The sequence below is a fragment of the Lissotriton helveticus genome, chromosome 11, assembly GCF_964261635.1.
Source record: "Lissotriton helveticus chromosome 11, aLisHel1.1, whole genome shotgun sequence".
Lineage (NCBI taxonomy): Eukaryota > Metazoa > Chordata > Amphibia > Caudata > Salamandridae > Lissotriton > Lissotriton helveticus.
Window position 1 is genome coordinate 13398799 of NC_136072.1, and position 21745 is coordinate 13420543.

At 42.5% G+C, this 21745-nt stretch overlaps 1 protein-coding gene across 1 annotated transcript in view; it reads right to left on the bottom strand.

Moving 5' to 3' along the window:
• Positions 1–21745, bottom strand: part of LOC144792094 (putative cation-transporting ATPase 13A4) — a 506631-nt gene that overhangs the window by 463743 nt on the left and 21143 nt on the right. Inside the window, 2 exon segments of the mRNA XM_078666960.1 lie at positions 18292–18372; positions 18467–18537. Of these exon segments, the coding sequence (XP_078523086.1) occupies positions 18292–18372; positions 18467–18537 (152 nt within the window).

Sequence of the window (21745 nt, forward strand, 5' to 3'; positions counted from 1 at the left end):
CCCCGTTTGATGAAACTTACCATGAACAACCCAAAATGGATATACTTTATTGGGAAATGTTGGTGCTGATTCGTCAAACCACACCATGTAATAAGTAAAACAAAAAATAATGCCTTTTTAATGAAAACTCTGACCTAACCATAACTGCACGAGCTCTAGTGACCCTGTCTAAGCATTGTCGCACTTTTGGTAGTTTGCTGGGGTACCCTGCTTAGCTTGGGCATGCCAAGTTAAGGGGGAGTTGAAAATAAACAATTCTCCCATTTTACATCCAATAGGACATTTTGCTGAACCCTACAAACTGAACCGCTGAAGGGATTTGCATTTCCCTTGGCAGGAACCTAGAACATTGCTCAGAAATCAGCTTTCACTGGTTTGGTGTAAATATAATCCGTTGTCTGTAAGAGATTATCATTTACAAAAGTTACTGAGCAGCTGTTAAAGAGTTAACAGTTTGGTATACCTCAGTCCTTTGGGACTTAAAAATAGTTTGTGAATCTGTCGATGCCATTAATTGGACGAGGGGGCCTGGTCACCGGAAATGGTCATTCTGAGGTGTGATTGACACACAACAGACATGTCTCCTGCAGTAGCCCCAGTGGCCAGCAGTTTAATAAATGTCCAATAAAGAGGCAGGGTGGGCTCACATTGCCCCAAACCCCACGGTTGGCCCCCCTTTGTTGACAAAAGTTACAGGATTCACAAGTCCCATTTCCGGCTCTTGAATCCCTGACACCTAAAATGGCGGCTGGAGTCCACATATATTATATGATTATAACCCCCAACGCGGACATCATGTACATCGGGGGGAAAGGGCTTTTGGCCACAGTGCCTGGCCAGTATACATCCCATGTGGCCACAACCCTACTGCACAGAGCCATAGACTGCAAGTGCCCAATCTCCCCCTCGGTGGCCAACCCGCACTGCTCGTGGCCTTCGGACGTATGCAGCTAGTGGTTCACAGCAGGGCTATCCTGCAGCCAGGTCATACAGCCAGGCCCTCCCCACTCCATGTGGTCAACCACCTTACAGAAGCATGGAGAGAAAGTGAAGCCGGCCAACCACCTCCTGCACTCTGCCTTTGACTGGGCCAAGCAAGGGCCTGGCCACTTCCACCCAGCCACCCCACAGCATGCGGCCAACCCTCAAGGATGGCAGACCCCCTGCTGGGTATTGCTTTCAGCCTCGTGCAGCAGGGGTGGCCTGCAGAGCTGGATTCAGGCCAGGCCTTGCTCCCAAACCCCCATGGACACTCATCCTCTACCCCATATTTCATTAATTAATTTTTCTTTTTTAAAAAAGGTTTGCCAGTACCAACATACTTCTGAAGTACTGCCTCTCAAACCTCTCCTCCCAGTGAGTCTTGGTACCGCAGGATTACTGAGGAACTTGATGGGAGGTCTGCTCTGGGTGCCACAGGAGTACCACAATGACAGTGACCCAATATATATATATTTTTTAAATCCTAGATCTATGAAAGCTAGGGTGTCCATCTGGGATCCCCCCGTTGGAGTCCCTTCCCGAGATATATATGTGTGAGTGTGTGTGTGTGTCTATATATATATATATATATATATATACATTACCTACTGGCGGTCGCCAGTAGGTATATATAGTTAGGATTTTTTCTCTATGGGTTTTTTGAAAATTCTATGTCTAATAACTTTGGCGTTTGTGGACGGAATTGGCTGAAATTTTCAGGAAAATGGCACATTTTGTTTCTGAGCAGCCCTTGAAAATTTGGGGGGGGTTCGTCAAGGGGGGGCCGAGAAAAAAGGGGGGTCCCAAAACGTGTTTTTAACATTGAGTTTTCCATAGGGCGGTTGGCCTCACTTTTAGCCCGAACGGCTGAATGGATTTGCACGAAACTTGGCAAAATTGTAGGGACTGGTAGCCCGATGTGCCTTTTGTAGGTCTCAATATATGTGCTCCAGTGGATTTTGAGAAATTAACGTTTAAAAAAAGATATATATCTGTAACAGCGGACCAGGCAGCGCTCCGGTTCGCGTACTTTACGCGCAACGGAGCTTTGTGAAGCGAAGCTGATTGGTTCTCCGGCGTCTGTCAACATTCCAAAAAGTCCGTAGCGGCCGCCATCTTGTCTCTCGGTAGGATCGAGAGACAAGAGGAGGTCAAAACAAAGGGGGAAATAACTATAAGGGGGCATAGTAGATCCACGCTGACCCCCTAGGTTTGATGTGGAGGTTTTAAAAGGGCCCCGCGGGGCAAAAAAAAATAATAATAATAATAATCGAACGGCTGAATGGATTTGCACGAAACTTGGCAAAATATTAGGGACTGGTAGCCCGATGTGCCTTTGCTAGGTCTCAATATATGTGCTCCAGTGGATTTTGAGAAATTAACGTTCAAAAAAAGATATATATCTGTAACAGCGCTCCGCTTCGCGTAACGGAGGTTTGCGAAGCTGATTGGTCATTCTGTCACTGGGCTATAGTTGGGCTACATCTGGCTGATATTTGGGCTACATTTGTTTTTTTGTGTGTCTGGCGGCCATCTTTGGGCTACATTGGGCTACATTGGGCTTCATTGGGCTACATTGGGCTACATTTGGGCTCCAACATATATATAGGCCAATGTAGCCCAATATATATTTTTCAAAGTTAATTTTCGTAAAAACCACTGGAGCATATATCTTGAGACATAGCAAAGGCACATCGGGCTACCAGTCCCTACAATTTTGCCAAGTTTCGTGGAAATCCATTCAGCCGTTCGAGCTAAAAGTGAGTCCAACCGCCCTATGGAAATGAAGGAAATGAATGGGTAATTTGTAATTAGCAAATAGCTAATCGCAAACTAGGAATGGTAAAGAATCGCTATTTATTCCTTAAAGTTCGCTATTTAGGAAATGCAAAAAACTTTGATGATACATATGGCGGTTCATCTCTAACAAGATAAGAAGCATAGGGATACATTTATGATGACTGGCGCATCACCAGGGATGTGTTAGTCATTCTGTGCCGCTGTTCCGTCACCTATGGTGTGCTGCATTTACAATGCGGCGCATCATGGGGCAAAAACAGCACAGATGCGTGATGTATCTGTGCCGTAAAGGTGGCGCATTGCTGGAGTTGTATCGCAAGTGTGATGAAGCTCCAGCAAGGGTCGGGGGTGCCCCTGTCGCAGGGTTTCTGTTCTCACACAGAACTGTGGACAGAGGATTGGAACCTCGGCGAATTAGGGTGTCCCAAAACTCACGTTAGTAATCAAAAACTCCTTAGCAAGCTAGGTACAGTGTCACATTGGATATAACAAACTCTCAATGTTTAGACAATCCAGAATATGAACTTATAGTACCTCAGGATACGTGGAACTCATGAACAGTCGGTCGTTATATATTTCTTAGAAACCAGAACATGGAGTTAAGAAGAACACATGTGTATTTGAAATGTTTATTTACTAATGCCGTCTTCTCAGGCGTAGTATCTTAGATAATAGAAGTACACATATTATCAGTAGCAAAATTACCAGCATAGTTACTAGTACATAAAAAGCGAATGGTGACAGTATGTTAACATGCAGTAAATGAATAAGAGTTAGCAACACTTATAAGCAGCCGCGGGCCGTGGAGGGAGTTACGGTGGGGCAGGGAGGCGGGGAGGGGGAGGGGCAAGGTAGAGAGGGCTCCACCCTGCTTCTCCCCCTCCCCGCCTCCCTGCCCCACCGTAACTCCCTCCACGGCCCGCGGCTGCTTATATCTCACCCTCCCTAATACACATATTATATTATTTGCTAAGAAGGTCTCTTTGTGTTGGTTTAGGGCGTGCCCATACTTTAGTGTCTTAGATTTGAAGGAATCACATCAGCATACACCAGCTCTCTCTTCATGTGAACCGCATCAACTGTTGTGTATGTGTGTTCGGCAAAGCAATATAAAACTCGCCTCATGCCCAGAATTGGCAGAAGTTGCACTTATGTTATGAGTATGAAGTCGTGGAGATCAGACCTCATAACAATTCTGTATCGTGTTGTTCTTGAAACTTTAGCACTCGCTGTACAGATAAAGTTTAACAAGCAAAGCAGATAGTAGAGCAATAACATATTATTCTCATGTAAACCACGATGAACTACTAGGTGGAAAGCTAAAGCAACAACTAAGTGTCGTGTGCAGAAGTTGCAAAAAAGGAAAAATGGCGTTTAAACCGGTAATGAGCCCATGCTAACTTAACACGGTGTAAAGATATCCAGGACCTAGATGACACCTCCCCATGATCCGGAAACGAACTGAATAAGATAATAGAAGTGCCATCTCATGAGAGCAGATTGCAAGTTTATATGTGGACGGTCCGCAAGGTAAAGCATTAAAAACTAGGAAAATTTAATGCTAAAGAAAAATAAAACAGCCAAGTACTTTATCGAGTCTTAAGCCAATAGGCAAGGTAAATAATAAAAACTTGACAAATAAGTCAATGAATTGTCAATGAAATGCTAGTACTCAGCATATCAAACATGAAAAAGGTCTATGACATAACTGTGTATGCAAAATAAGCTGCAACAGCCTCCAATAGGAAGTCACCGTCTTCATCCGAAAACAGTTCAGCCATCCAATTTAAAAGCGGAAAAGAACATACGTGCTCTCCCAGCACCGGATCCTCTATCACCATCAGAGGACAGCTCGGTGGGTTTTCAAGAAAGCTCTGTTCCAAGAAAGACTGTGCTGCCGCCAGTAAATTCCAGGGACCAAGTAGTCCATGCATCAATGCCACAGCCATAATCCTTTCGCCAGGACAAACCAACTCGTGAGTAATGATAGGAGTCATCAGCTGATTAAAGTCGACGTCAGGAGAAACCGGTCCGCAGAGACACAAATCAATGGCCCAATCGAAATCACAGGTCAGGCAGTGAAATACAGGCTGGACACAGGTGAAGTAGGAGAATCGAAAAGATAATCCATATGCCGTGCTTAATATCGCCAACGGCATTGTGCCATAATATTCTAGCATGCGATTGCGGAACAGTGTCAGCAGCTGCAGGGTGTGAGGTTGCATAGGAGGGACATCCATATTTAAAAATGTAAAAAAGCACAAGAGCGTCCGCTGGTAATGCAAGTAAAAATGCCAATCTACGAACCGGAGTGGAGAAAATGGAATGAAAGGAAGCAGGGATGACTCCAAAGATTTTCTCAAATGAAGTCACGAGACCACTGGTAACAACTTTAAAAAAGTGCGCCAGGGTCTTTGTGGAGGATGCGTTAAAGATAGTCGGAACCATCTTGCTGAAATTGAAAGGCAAATCTGAATTAAAAGTATTCCTTTTATCGTAACAGTAAGTGAACGGGTTATTTGCTGCAGAAATGTTCTATTTCCTCCCACACATGAACATAGGGAGTTTTCAATCTGGCCACAAATACCAACCTTGGGACAGATTTCAACGGCATGGCAAGAATAAGAGCTCTTTTGTCTCAGAGAGAGGTGGCCTTGAGTTCGGCCCGTGAAACTTTCGTGCTTCACATAGCGAACACCCGTACAGAGGTGCAGACCCTTTTCAATTAACTCAGAACAATCTTCATTATTGAGCATCAAATAACTACCATTTTCCAACAACTTGAACGTGGGGATGATAGCAGGAACTGGCGTGCCTTGCAACACGCAAGCCATATTTGGTCGGTGTTTGTTGCATGAACCGTGTAACTGTATGTGCCTACACATTAGTGAATGATCTGGCGTCTCAGTGCATTCCTCTCCATTCAGATAAACTTCTTGATCATCTTTGAAACATCTGTATGTGTATGGAAGCGACCAGACCTCATGAAGAAAAGCACTACCTAAAGGTTCATAACGACCTATTGGTATATATTTCATACAATTTGAAAACTTATATAAAGCAAAAGGCAGCGTTATTAAACCGTGGATAAGGCACGTTGCCAAAAAACCCGCAATCCTCTGCTGATGATGTCACTGAGCATGTCATGAATGATGTAATATGTGACATCATCAGCAGTGGATTACGGGTAATAGTATCTCTAGTTTACTCCCCTATAGCTGTCTTTCTTTTAACATAAGTGTCTGTTTCCTTCCCTTATACTTACTGTTTTTGGTTCGCTTCTAGTTCGCGTACCGGCGAGCGAACTGGGAAGCGAACTAAGAGAAATAGAGGTTGGCACAGTTCCAAATATTGTACCAATTTTTTAATAACGGGGAGGTAGTTCTGAAAAGAACTTTTTTTTTTATTGTTTTTGTTGTTTTATATTTTTTTTATTATTTTTCGGAACATTTTTTTACTTTTTTTGAATTTTTCTGAAGTTTTATATTTTTTTGGGTTTTTCTTGGAGGGGGCAATGAAAACGATTCATTGTAAAGGGCTCAACAGGAGCAACAAAACAAAAAAAGAAGTATTTATTATTTTGGGCGTTTCGTACAAACTTGCATATGATAGTCAATAGCTCTGTTGATCAGAGTGATGCTTTTTTCTCCATAGGAAATGAATCCATCGCAAAATACGCAGGTGTGTTTTACTTCACCAAATTTCATTTGTATATTTGGCACCATCTCCCTGCCCTCTGGTCCCGTTACTTCCGGTACAACAGATCTTCTGGCCATAATAGGGAGATTATCTAGGTCGTTCCGAAACTGTGCAGCACTGTAGTTGTTAGGATGCCACCTAGTCATATGGCGATGCATTGTGTAGTTTCCGAAACTGTATTTTTTCTCGGTTCCTCTGGACAGTCTATCTTGACATATAAGGCAAGTTACGTATCTTGCATTTACTTTTTTCTGACCTTTGGGAATTTTAAAAAATTGCCAAATGAAGTTTTCTTTCCGGTGAGACGTCCTGGGCTGCTCAGGCAAAAACTGCCTCTCTTCGTGCTCGTCGTCCTGTTCCTCTTCTTCTTCTTCTTGTTGAATTATAACTTGAGCAGGTGGTCCACTCTTCCTTGGATGTGGTGGAGGTGGTGGGGAAGCACCAGCTGAAGCTACTAAAGAAGCCATTGCTCAGTGATCACAAAGGGTCTTTCTCTCACAATGATGAAAGTCAGAGTGAGGAAAGAAGGAGGGATTTTCATCATTTGAGAAAAACAAGAGTTCTCAACCAATCAAAAGTGTTCATTTTAGATTATATGACCTAGTCTTACATCATTAGGAAACCAAAAGTGAAATGAACCAATGAAAAGTGTTATTACCAAGTCACATGACTTGCTGTGTTTACGTTAAGCGCTTTGCAGGGCCTCCCGGTTTGCTTCCAGAAACCTGCGCTTTGCGACTCGCTTCGCGTACCATCTCGCTAACGTAGCACGTCATATGACGTATCACGCGACAACGTGAAACGTCATGCGGACGGGAGGCGTCACGGTGTTGTTTTCTAACGCGGCACTTGCGGTAAAGAAACGTTTACCGGCTCGCGGTCTATTTCGCGGCATCAAGGTCAGCTAACGGGAAGCTTCCCGATTCGCGAAGCGGGAACGAAGAAAAAAAAATATTAAAAAAAAAAATTATTCATAAACATATAAAATATATTTTTGGATTTAAAGAAGAATACATTTTACAGCTACAGATATTAGCTGTTAAAAAACCAATGAAATTCACAGAAAAAACCATATGTTATAGACCATATATAGTTAGGAATTAGCATTTACAAAACCTTGAAAATTCACTGAAAAAACCACAGGTTATAGACCATATATAGTTAGGAATTAGCATTTAGAAAACCTTATTTTACTCACACAAAACCATTGAAATTCCATATATAGTTAGTTGCACTAACTATATATCGTGCACCCGCAATCCACTGCTGATGATGTCACATATTACATCATTCATGACATGGTCAGTGACATCACTGATGACATCACTGATGACATCTCAAATGACATCACTGATGACATCACTGATGACATCTCATTTGACATCAATGACCACATCACTGATGATATCATTCATGTGACAATACAATGCATCTCCTCACATTTTAATATAACCTCTGTTTCACCCAGTGTTAAAAAGAGAGTATAATTTTTGAAACCATTGACACACCAATACTAGTTACTACATACGCACTCACTGATTGCTACGTCTACACACACCTTCACTCATTCACCCATACAATCATTCATACATACAATCACTCATCTTTACAACACTATCATATGCACTCATACACCTATACAGACACTCACAGTCTGCCACTCATCCATGGAGTTACTCACACACCTAGTCAGTCCTGTAAAGAATCAATGACACTTCCATTTTCTTGTCTATACAGTTAAACATAGAGCACCTTACATTTTCAAACATATACTAACACATACTTACCTTCTTATACAATCATTGATACAAGTACAGATTGATCTGCACAGAGTCACACACCTCCCAGCTAGCCACACACACACTCAGTCTCCCATACAAATACTTGGGCAATCAATCAATAACCCATATAGTTACTCATATAGCTACTGATCAACACATGCAGCAGTTTACAGAACAACAGACATAATGATGCACAAATTAAGACAGTTTAGTCACTAACCCATGCAGTCAGTGAGACACATTTAATCACTCACTCATACAGTCAGTCATGCACCTACTAAATCCTTCGTCCAGACACTTACACATCCACTCATTCTTCAATATGTAAGACATATTTAAACTTTATAGAAACACACAGTCACTGGATGATGTCATCAGTGATGTCATCAGTGATGTCACTGACCATGTCATGAATGATGTAATATGTGACATCATCAGCAGTGGATTGCGGGTGCACGATATATAGTTAGTGCAACTAACTATATATGGAATTTCAATGGTTTTGTGTGAGTAAAATAAGGTTTTCTAAATGCTAATTCCTAACTATATATGGTCTATAACCTGTGGTTTTTTCAGTGAATATATATATATATATATATATTTTTTTTTTTTTGTGCCAGCCATTCTTCTTTCTGGAACCCAGCATTTGGATACGGAAACGTGCGTGTATATATATATATATATATATATATATATATATATATATATATATATATATATTCACTGAAAAATCCATAGGTTTCAGGTGTGTTATAGTTAGTTGGACTCTTCACTCTTACAAAACCATAGAAATCCCCTGGTTATAGTTAGTTCAGCTAACTATAACTCGCGCGCCCGCAATGCACTGCTGATGACGTCACATATTACATCACTCATAACATGGTCAGTGACATCACTCATGACATCACTTATGACATCCCACATTACATCACTGATGACATCATCCTTGTGATAGAGCGGCAGACCTCCTCTCACCCTAATATAACCTTTGATACACACACATTGTTATGGTATATGACAATGCGTATTAAAAAACATATAGACGTTTCCTCACAACAACGGGCACCACCCCTCAGAGACGACTTGAAGCAGGAACCATGAGGAGAGAGGAACAATGAGGGGTGAGAGGTAAGTGGGATTGGGCGTGGGGTGGGGTGGGGGTTTCTCTTCTGGGTTTAGGGTAGTGCAGTAGTGTTTAGGTAGTGTAGGGGGTCGTGCTGGGGGTAGTGTTTTAGTGTTTAGAGTAGTGCAGTAGTGTAGGGGGTCATGCTGGTGGTAGTGTTTTAGGGTTTAGGGTAGTGGAGTGGTGTATGGGTAGTGTAGTGGGTCGGGCTGGGGAAGTGTTTTAGGGTCTAGGGTAGTGCAGTGTTGTTTGAGTAGTGTAGAGGATCATGCTGGTGGTAATGTTTTAGGGTTTAGGGTAGTGCAGCTGTCTTTTGTGTAGTATAGGAGGTCATGCTGGGGTAGTGTTTTATGGTTTAGGGTAGTGCAGTGGTGTTTGTGCAGTGTAGGGGGTTGTAATGGGGTAGTCTTTTAGGGTTTATGGTAGTGCTGTGGTGTTTGGGTAGTGTAGGGGGTAGTGCTGAGGTAGTGTTTTAGGGTTTAGGGTAGTGCAGTGGTGTTTGTGTAGTGTAGGGGGTTTTGCTGGGGGTAGTGTTTTAGGGTTTAGGGTAGAGCAGTGGTGTTTGGGTAGTGTAGGGGGTAGTGCTAAGGTAGTGTTTAGGGTTTAGGGTAGTGCAGTGGTGCTTGTGTAGTATAGGGGGTATTGCTGGGGGTAGTGTTTTAGGGTTTAGGGTAGAGCAGTGGTGTTTGTGTAGTGTAGGAGTCGATGCTGGGGGTGGCTTTTAGGGTTTAGGGTATGGCAGTGGTTTAGGGTAGTGGAGTCATGTTTGTGTAGTGTAGGGTGTCATAATTTAGGGTATAGGGTAGTGCAGTAGTGTTTTGGTAGTGTAGGGGGTCGTGCGGGGTAGTGTTTTAGGATTTAGGGTATTGCAGTGGTGTTTGTGTAGTGTGGGAGGTCATGCTGGGGGTAGATTTAGGGTTCAGTGTAGTGCAGTGGTGGTTGGTGTCGTGAAATACCAAATGTTGCCGCAGGAGTATCCTGGATCCGAAGCCAGACCCACAACTTCCCCTCCCAGGTCCACCCTACACCAGATAGTAATCTTACAACTGGTAAGATAGAGTGGTGCCCGAAAGGGAAAACAGGGGAACAAAACAAGGATAGGTGGGGAATAGAGAGATACAGCAGATAATTCGTCTTCTTATCTGACACGTATTTTCAAGAGGTCATACGATCTGGATATCAGGGCATTAGTGGAAATAAACAACATAAATTACTACGTTCTGCACAGTCATGCCTCTCAGCTTATTCTGAAGTAATTCTCATGTTTACTACCTGGAAGGAAAGCAGGGTTGGCTTTATTCTGTATCATCCATGTATTCTTCACGCATCTACCATCAACCCTAGGATATTGTATCTGAACACAGAAATGATCATGCAAAGACTGTTTACTGAACAAATGATAAGTCCTTATATGATAACAGGTAATCTTTTTACCTAATATCGTCGTACAACACATATACCGGGAATTGGTAGGAAAGTCTTACTGTGCCCCTGCTTATAGTGTAAAACACTGCACCTTCATATAGCCATTCTCCGTTTACAAAAAACATGGAAGGAAAAGTTACTGCACGACTTTTCCTTTCTGCTAGCTGGTTACCCGGGGAAGCGCCGGCCAGCGTAATTAATCTACAACACACTTGCACACAATGTGCCAACTTCCTTCTGACCTCGTAATCTCTCTACATACAAAATTAAGGAATCATGAAGACTTAACTCGTCTGACTCTGAATAATGCCTACCAAATACTAATCAGGAAGGGAAGGGACAATGCCTCCAAGACTAGGCAAAAAGAAACCTAATAGGACATGAGAAAACTGAGACAATTACTTCTTGCCTTTAAACGTACCGTAGACGCCGAAAACCCGACGAGCCCGCTTTCGCCACCACCGTGACCCGGTCGGAAACAGCTAAGCCCCGGAAACAGAACCGAACGCGAAGCGTTGAGGAAACACTAAGGAGGGACTAAATACACAACTCCTCCATTGCGCATGCGCCCTTCTCTGTAAGAGCCTTTTTGCCAACCATTATGCGCAATGTTTTCCGATGATTGCTACAAGCATGACAGTTGGGTAGTGTAGGGAGTTGTGCTGGGTGTAGAGCTTTAGGGTTTAGGGTAGTCCAGTGGTGTTTGTGTAGTGTAGGGAGTCATGCTGGGGGTAGTGTTTTAGGTTTTAGGGTAGTGCAGTGGTGTTTGGGTTGTGTAGGGGTAGTGCTGGGGTAGTGTTTTGGGTTTACGGTAGTGCAGTGGTGTTTGTGTAGTGTAGGGGGTCATGTTGGGGTTGTGTTTTAGGGTATAGGGTAGTGCAGTGGTGTTTGTGTAGTGTAGGGGTAGTGGTTTAGGGTAGTGCAGTGGTGTTTGTGTACTGTAGGGGGTCGTGTTTTAGGGTTTTGAGTCGTGCAGTGGTGTTTGGATAGTGTAGGGGTCATGCTGGGGGTAGTGTTTTTGGGTTTAAGGTAGTGCAGTTGTGTTTGGGTAGTGAAGGAGGTCGTGCTGGGGGTAGTATTTTAGGGTTTAGGGTAGTGCAGTTGTGTTTAGGAAGTGAAGGGGGTCGTGCTGGGGGTAGTGTTTTAGGGTTTAGGGTAGTGCAGTGGTGTTTGTGTAGTATAGGGGGTAATGCTGGGGGTAATGTTTTAGGGTTTAAGGCAGTGCAGTGGTGTTTGTGTAGTGTAGGGGGTCGTGTTTTAGGGTATAGGGTAGTGCAGTAGTGTTTGTATAGTGTAGGGGGTTGTGCTGGGGGTAGTGTTTTAGGGTAAGCATAGTGCAGTGGTGTTTGTATAGTGTAGGGGTGTTTAGGGTAGTGCAGTGGTGTTTGTGTAGTGTATGGGGTCATGCTGTGGGTAGTGTTTTAGGGTTTAGGGTAGTGCAGTCATGTTTGTGCAGTGTAGGGGGTCGTGTTTTAGGGTATAGGGTAGTGCAGTAGTGTTTGTATAGTGTAGGGGGTTGTGCTGGGGTGGGTTTAGGGTAGTGCAGTGGTGTTTGGGTAGTGTAGGGAGTCGTGCTGGTGGTAGTGTTTTAGGGTTTAGGGTAGTGCAGTTATGTTTGGGTAGTGTAGGGTGTCATGCTGGGGGTAGTGTTTTAAGGTTTAGGGTAGCGCGCCCAACCAGCCACAATATCCGTGGACAAAGGGGATCCTGACTCTTTTAAAGGCTCCGCCAACTGAATAATTTGGGTCAAGGGCCCTACCACGTCCAAGACCTATCACTTCCTTTCTTGGAATCCATCATATACTTGGAGAAAAAAGTACATAGTTTCTCATCAATTTCAGGCGTGTGTGCCACCTTCCCCTTCAGTCAGGGCCTGGGTCATTCTCCCCTCATCCTATTCCTGACCTCCCTTTCAAGGGGTTGATGGAATTTTCCCACCACATCCTCAGCCACTTTGGCGTCAGGGGCCACTCCGCTGACCCAGTATGGTAAATTTGCGTAGCCTCGAACATGTCCGAGTGGACCCCGTCCCCAACCAGGGAACTGGGAGGAGTGGGACTCTGGACACAAGGGACATCCGAGTCCTTATCTTCAACGGAGGAGAAATTATCCTCTGATACAACCTCTCCCTCTAAGGGAAACCCACAATTGGGGTCTACAATAGTGGTGACAGCGTCACAATTTTTTCCGGGCTCCTTCTCTCGGCAGGGTACATGTTTTAGAGTTTGCGCACTCTTGAGGAAGGTCTCCGTAAGTTTATCAAATCCTTCCAAGTGCCTCGCATTATGCTTAACGGCCCTTTTATTCCCCATCTGGGAGCAACCGGGATCGCCACCACCAGATCAGGGTCACTGAACACCCATGGGATGCTTTTCGCCAGCTTATCAACCTGATCCCTAAGAGGAAACAGCGCCCAAGAAATAGCCAGAGAGAGGCCTTGGTCCACTGCTGGAGGGAGAAGTTGGGGGGCCATTCCTCCTCTCATTTCCTGGTAGGAGGAGTAAAAATGGTCTTCTGGAGAAGACATGATAGCAGAGGGATTGAGGCCTTAAAATCATTAAGGCAGCCCCCTCGTCGGTGCTCCAACAGCTTGCTTTCCCCGAAGCCCAGCTTCGAATAAGAATAGACTGAGGCGCAATCACTAACATGGCCATGTGTGGAAATTACTGCGTAGTTGTGTCAAAATTAGGTGAGGGTTGGTCGGAAATCAAGCGGACACTAAAGGAGTGACCAGATTCCAATCGCGCGTAAAGACCAGTGGGAGCGCTCGACAGAGCTGCCTCGCTCGGACCAGACACGCCTGACAGGATCTCACCGCGCCCAGAGCGCACAGCGGGAGAAACTGCGAGGGGGAGAACGTGCTCGGGCAAGAGCCTGCTGCGCAGGAATTATGAAACAATACCAAGGCAATAATGCTAATAAACTGCACAAGAAACCGCTATACAAACAGCAACAACGTCAGATTAAGCAAGGAATGTAGGAATGCTCTTAACTGACAAGCAGTGAAGAAAGAGGATGCGGCAGGGATGTCGTGATATTATATACGATGGACTGTGATATGATTGGACTATAGTTGCCTTGGAGACTACCCCCCTAATTGTTCATGGGTCGTGTAGTCTTTTGTTTAATGATTGTTGTGTTACGTTTTCTTTGAACTGCTATGCAAATAAAGTGAGGAAAGATATGCATAATCCTCGCCTCCTTCCTGCCATAGTATTCTGAAACATAGATCATAAAAGTGTACATAAAAACAGTCAATCCTCTTACGTAATAAAATACAGTGAGAATTAATTAAAACCAGTAGGTAAAAATGGGTGTTACAAAGCCCAGTTCAGAGCAACTTCAGGTTAACAGAATCGTAAAGTTCAATGTTTCGCAAGATCAATCTCATGTACTTCATGCAAAATACGCAATAAGGGGTCCAAGTAAGATGTAACGCTCCAATACCTGACCAGTCTGCACTATATGAAAATAAAAATAAAAAGTGTTTTGCACACTTCTGTCATTGGGCTATATGTGGGCTACATCTGGGTGATTTTTTTGCTACTTTTGGGCTCTTTTTTCTCTGGTGGCCATCTTGGGAGAATTATTTTTTATGACGTTTCCTAATTTCCTCATTTACTGCAGTCTCCTCAGTAGGAAATGCTTTCAGTTTTTTACTTCTGATTCCATCAAGAAGGCATTCAGATGTGTCACACATTTGCGATAAATTCAGAATGTTAGTTGTTAATTAGATCACTGTAGTAAAGCTACTGCTCACCAGGGAGTTAACTGGAAGTCTACTGCTGGTATTGACAGTGATTGTTTCAGTCTGCATGTCAGAATTTTCTAATGAAATATAAGAGGATTTGAGCTCTTACTTAAAACATGTCCTAAATTGTCTAATGTTTTAAGTGTTACCAGTTTATTCCAATCAAGATAGCTTCAGGTGTGCCATAATTGTGTCATAAGTAAGACTGTTAGCGCTCTAGTTGTTCTTTAGAACACTCTGGGAAGCTGCAGTAGAACACAAAGGAATCGACTGACAGTCTCTGTCCTTGTTGGATGTACATGTTTTACTGAGAATGTCAGACTTCATTCTCACATGACTGAGAAAGATAATGTGAATTTACAGAGAATATGCTCTTATTTTAGCTTCTGGAGCACCTTCCAAAACTCTATGGGACAAGCATCTGAAAATAGTTTTCTCTCAAACATGATTCATGATATCCCAGCAGAAGGTTTTTCACAGGGTAAAATCACCTTAGAACACACCACAATTCCTGAAATTAGTATGGTACCATCAACAAATGAATTGTAATGTAACTAAAGTCTGTTATCAACCTTTATAGTTCTCCTTTTGGTAACCCTCAAAATCTTCGATTCACTACAATGCATTTCAATGGGGTACTATCATGTATATTGGTCTCAAGATGGCTGCGAGCAATTCCAGGATGAAGTTCTGACAGCCAATCAGATCTCACGATGACATGTGAGGTTAGGCTCTGCCCAGATATCAATATTTTTCAGGAACTGCTAAACGGATTTACACCCTTTAACAAAAAGAGTTCTTTCTGAACCAAGGGCTACTTTTTTGCCAAATTTAATGGAATTCCGTTCAGCAGTTCGGGCTGTAGCCGCGGCTAAAGTTTGCTATGGGAAATTGCATGGGGAAAACACATTTTGGGACCCCCTTTTTTCTAGGCCCCCCTTGACGAATCACCCCAAAACTTTCAAGATAGGAGCTGACCGGAACGGGCAATAAGTTTTAAAAAAAAGTTATTGGGAATAGAATGTTGCGATTTTCCTATGGTAGCTAGATCCTAACTATGACTACCTACTGGCGACCGCCAGTAGGTAATATATATATATATACACAATACGATCAAGATCACTGTGGTGATCGAAACGCGTCTGGGGCGGACAGTTGTCTGTACCACCTGGTGCATATGAAATAAAAAATACATGGAACTGAACCCGCGTCTTTAGGAAACACCGTTGTACTGCGTTGGACGGCCGTACCTGATGTGTTTTCCTCTGGGCTGCAATCAGAGGGACAGAATCTTTGATCGGATCAAACCTATCAAGTGAAAGGATTGAATCCTGAATTAGGCTAGGCTGCTGATTTTCCCCCATAATCTCCTCCACCTGCATAGAAGGGAAGAAACAGGCTTGAATATTTACAATCTTATTCTGAAAGTAGTGAGCCAATTGTTTACGCCATTCCACAATGTGTTCCTAAAACCCTAAACAGGCCTCTCGGGACGTAAAGGTTGTCACAACTATAATCTTTTCTTAAGACTTGTTGATGGCTTTTATAAGTATGTCATCAAGATAGGCTTTTTTTGCAATTTTGATCTCTTTATGATATATTTTCAAAGTAGCTCTATACCTAAATTTGACAGTTAGTTTTTATGATAACTTCCACCACCTTTCAAGATGTTTACACTGACCATTAACCTCTTAGAGGGAGTCTGTGTACCAGGGACAGGAACGCTTATCGGGAGACGACCATTACAACGCCGTCTTTACACCGCGCTACCATTACGACGCGGTCATCACAACGCAAGTCGTTACAACTACTTGCACTGGGTGGGCTATAAACTAAGGAATAGTATGATTTACTAGTCCAACACCTTCCCTACTGTTACGTGGGTGGAGTTAGAATAGTAAATCATACTATTCCTAAGTCCAGCGCCACTAGCGCAAGTCGTTGTAACAACTTGCGTTGTGATGGCTGTGTTGCAATGGTAGCGCGGTGTAAAGACCGCATTGTAATGACATATATCCACGCTTAGCTCACCATGACCGCCACAATAGTTTGGACACCAGTTGACAGGTAGAGGAGCCAATCCATTGAGCATCAGTAACCACATCACCTGAGAGAGCAGGCATTCTTCTCTCCAGTGCCCTACAAGAGGCCTCTGACTGAATCTTGTGAAAAGCCCTCGACACCCGAGACATTGATCCACCTTGTGTTTGGGTCCTCCCTACACACGTCCACCTAAATGTAATCAGATAGTGGTCTGACCAGACTAACGGGTGGGAGCATGCACTTCCAATATTATATTAGAAAATATAGGATCTAAAACATAACCTGCTCGTTACATAGGCTCAAACACAAATTTGGACAAGGTGAAGGAAGAAATGTTTTCCTGGGGGGAGACTACCTTCTTCTCCTCAGTGATATCCATATGGAGATTAAAGTCTCCCTAAAGAGTATAGTGAGTATATTCTCGCTTTTCATCATGTTTTTAGCTGTCCCTGTACTTTGCCTCACAGATATCTCTGCCCAGGTAGTAGGCGTCTCACCCTATGTGTAAATAGGTACTTAGGGCCATATGTAGGTAATCTACATTTACCGATTCTAAAATACCGAATTTTACCGATTTGGTATTTCAGAATCGGTAAATGGTATGCAGATAAAAATTCGGTAAATATTACCGAATCGGTAATATTCGATATTTAAGAATCGGTATTTACCGATTCGGTAATTCCCATTCATTCCTATGGGCCTGGAGGCCCATAGGAATGAATGGGAAGCCGTTCACTATTACCGATTCGGTAAATACTGAATCGGTAATAGTGGGAAAATTTTCAAGGGTGGCAGGGTGTCACATTGACACCCCGTTGCACCCCTAAATAGTGCATGGGAGCACATGTGGCACACATACATGCCCTAAGGGCATGTATGTCTGCCACATGGCACTTTCAAAAAAGCAAATAATTACTTTTTGAAACGTATTCGGTATTTACCACCAACTTATAGTTGGTGGTAAATAACAAATCCTTAAATGAAAAATGCACTCACTTGAGTGCTCCCTACATTAAGGATTTGGAGATTTACTGAATTGGTATTTAAATTACCATTCGGTAAATTACTGAATCCTTAAACCTGCCTCCTACATCTCAAACCCTAAATACAGGTCGGTAACGACCGAAATTCTATAATTTCGGCGGGTTACCGACCGGTATTGGGCTACCTACATCTGGCCCTAAATGCTCACAAATTTGCCTTAACCCAATGGTTTCTGGGAGTAGGGACATGTAAGTCCACATTATGGAGTAAAGTTATGCTCAGAAATGGTGAATTGACAAAAGCAGTAAAGTTACCAAAAAGTGTGAGGATAAATATACACATGAATAAATCTACATATTTAAATTAAGGATCAAGGTGTTGTGGTGAGTTTCAGAAAACCAGTTCAACCAGGTAAGTGAGTGGTTGTTCAGATCTCAATAGAAAGCCTGGAGTTCACAACATGTGCAGAGTCTGAAAACATTTTGCTTAATTTGTCTCCCTCCATAATACCTGCTCACATTGCTTCAAGAAATTCAGTGTTTGCATTCACCACTTTTAACTGTTGCAAAGCACCTACCACACATGAATGTGAGTGAGACCAAGAGGAGTATAGGCCGACTTTGTTTCAAAGGCGATTAATGAAAGGGTACCACTGATTTGCTGTACAAGACCACTACAAAGCAGCTTTGCATGCAGGACCTCACCGGATGATGTGTTCTTCGCTTGTAAATCCTGATCCAAACTTTGAATGTATCTCTGAGCAGGAGTATTTGTCTTCCAGAACCCTGCAATGTGTAAAGCAACATCTGCCAGGTTAGAGAGCATTTGTAAGAGGATATCTAACTATGGAGACACAGGTAAACAGTAGCTTTAACTCACCCAATTTTCTGGAACTGCTTCTCTGAACTGTGTCAGCCATAGCAAATTTTCTGTACCTGGATGCACCTCACCTGTAGAGTAAAACAAGTTCAAGTATGCAAATAAAGTCTTGACTACTGAGGATATTCTTAATAATCCTGCTGTAGGTCCAATGAATCCCTGTATGCATATGAGAGAACTTGAGCACTGGTTAGGTTGGAGCAATGGGGCAAAATGTTGATCTTAGGCCTAGTGCTGTACCTGTGCCACACGAGGTTTGCTTTAGTTCATGGACCCTCAGTCCAGAACAGGTTTGTTTGATTAGGAATTGCAACATTCTGCATGACAGACAATACAGAGCCCTCTGAGGCACTGAAAATGCACATCAATACAATATTACATCATCAATGAAATGAAGCAATAGGGTAATTTCACCATTATCCAACTAGGATGACCTACAACTAACCGTGTGTAGGAATGTAGTTGCATCACAGCCCCTATATCCACTACACTCAACACCGACCACCATCAAAGACTTTTATGGAGACTTAAAAAACTCAAGATTCCTGAACGACCATCAAAAGGGGCCTCCTGCTAACTTAAAGGCTGACAATGGCCGGTATAAGTCAATCTTGAATTTGATGTCAGCCTCCCAGTAAACATGTATTTAATGTTTCAGTAATACCCTGAATAAGGATATGGCTGCTTCCTGAAACACAGCATGTTGGCATGGAGTCTTCACACTGACAGTGAGTGCAAACTGTGAACATGCTAAACGTATGGAGCTGTGACACAAAAACTTGATTGCTGTTGTCAAGCACTTTGAGCACTTTGGATTACTGATGGATTGTTTAAAAAACTTCTAACTATGGACTTTTACAATTTTACACTACTAGTATGGAATGCTAATATTGATCTTGGGCATGCCAAACAGCATTTAATGGATTGATTGTTACTGCCAGACTCGTAATCAACCACATAATCCTTATGGATGCCTATTGAGGAGGGCTAAACATTACACTTAGAGTTCTCTTTAGGAAGTACATATGCTAGAGCTATCTTTAACATAATAAGATGGGCTAATAACCTTTTACACGCTGACCTAGGATCTCTAAGGCAAATTTCAAAATTGGAGACTTTTAGAAATGGTTAATCGCAGTAAATTTTTAATAGGAATCTTAGTATAGCTCTAATGCTTCTCACTGCACACTAGCACTGTTACAATCCTGGACACCAGCACATTTGAAACTCTTTCTTAAGAACTTGACACCAAGAATAGGCCTCAAATTGGATGTAAAGACTGTTCGTAATTAAAAATTACTTTCAAAAAACATATCAGGTATCTGTGATTTGTGTAATGGAGGAGTACAAGATCTAACTCATGTTTTGTCAGCCGGTTTATAAAGCCCATTTCTTTTAGAAACAATGTCCCATCTGCTCAAGATTAAATCATGTTATGCAAGTCGCTTTCTGATGAATTTGTCTGTCATAATTTGATGAAGTTTTTAAAGAGTTTTTCAAAGTTGCATTAAAGTATGTACTAAGAATTGTTTTAAATTCATGTATTTTTTTATTTGTTGGCCTCAGTAGAGGTTTAAATTAAATCAAATAAAAACCTTGAACTACTGATGAGGGGCTAACTGCAGTGGCAAACCTAGTAATCTGAGAGGATAATGTGTAAAATATATTTGTTTTGTGTCAAACAATAACACATTGGTAGCTGTAGTTGAATAATCACACTCTGAAACCTGTGGTGGTCCACATTGATTGAAGACAGTACTCACATGGTATTAAAACACACTGCTACCAGCAAGGTGTAGGTCAATCTTAAACCAAGGTTATACAATTCAAGAATAGAAGATAAAGGATACAGAAGCACACATAATCTGCAGTTCATTATATAAATAATCAGAGGAAAGCCAATTCTTAAATCCCAGATGTTTGACTCCAAAGTTGTTCCATGCTTTCACTCTTGATTATGGTTTGTCTACAACAGCAATATTATGAAAATGACACTGAGGGATATTGATCCCTGTTTAGCCTAAAGTCAAGAACAGAGGCTGATCTCACCTTTATAATATCAATAACCAACAATTCCAATAGGCTGTTACATGTCACATCTTGTTTCCTATGACAGCAACTAAAAAGGTTCCAAAACACTGCAGCAAAACTGTTGCTTCACCTACTGCAGTGGGCTCATTATCACAGTACTTTAAGCATATCTTTGGCTACTAGATGCAAGACTCTTGATTTCTAAGTAACTCTGCATTATCCAAAAAGCATTCAGGAAAAAAATCCTGCAAGACCTACAACAATTCCACTGATATTGCAAAACATGAATCTTTTCTTAAGGTTAGCACCTTGAGCTATTGTTCAGGAAGAAATCCTTGCCTCTGAAATTCACAAGACCACTTAAAATTCAGGAAAGAAGTACAAACATGCCTCTTCCCAAGATAATGAATCCGCACAGTTGGATCCTCTGATTCCAGCATTAAACCACTTGGAGCGCTCAGCAACAGAATGCCCAAAGTCTCATGATCACTACGTCCATGATCAGATCAGAGGAACACACCCCCCTTCTGACCAGGAATGACTATATACTCTGGTCACCCTCTCCAGGATCCTCTTCGGTTGACAGCAATGGTACAAATTGCAGAGGAGGCATTACAACTGGATACCACATCAGCCAACTGTAACCAGTGCAGACTGTGGAGCAAGCACACACCTAAGCAGTCCAGATGAAGCTCCAATAATAAAACTAAAACACTGCAGGGTAGGTCCACTATCAGAAAATCATTGCCAATATCCTGAAACAGACCACTCAAGGGCAGGACATTGAAGGACTGGAGATAACTATGAATGCAGCAGTTTTCCAAGAACAAACACCCCTAACGGGTAGCGTGCCACACGCTAAAGCATGTGCTTCAGTGCCCCACCTAGGCACTAGAAGCACTATATAAATGCTACAATGCAATACATGAAATGATGTGAGAAGGGTGATGGTGTGAGGGCATATATTCATTGCTATTTACACTAATCTCTTATTATATCAAATCATAAAAAAGGAATAACAAACACACAATCAGTGCGTCAATCCATTTCAGCCGCTGCAGAACCTCTGCAATAACCCCTGCCCGCTTGCACAAATCCATAGATTAACTTTGCATAGCCTAAAAAGGATAAACCCATAGAGGTGCCAGTGACTTCACGTAAGGCACCCTTACCTAATCTCACATATCCAGATGAGCTACAGAACATAAACTGCAACATACACCACCAGATCCCCTGAAACCCCCACCA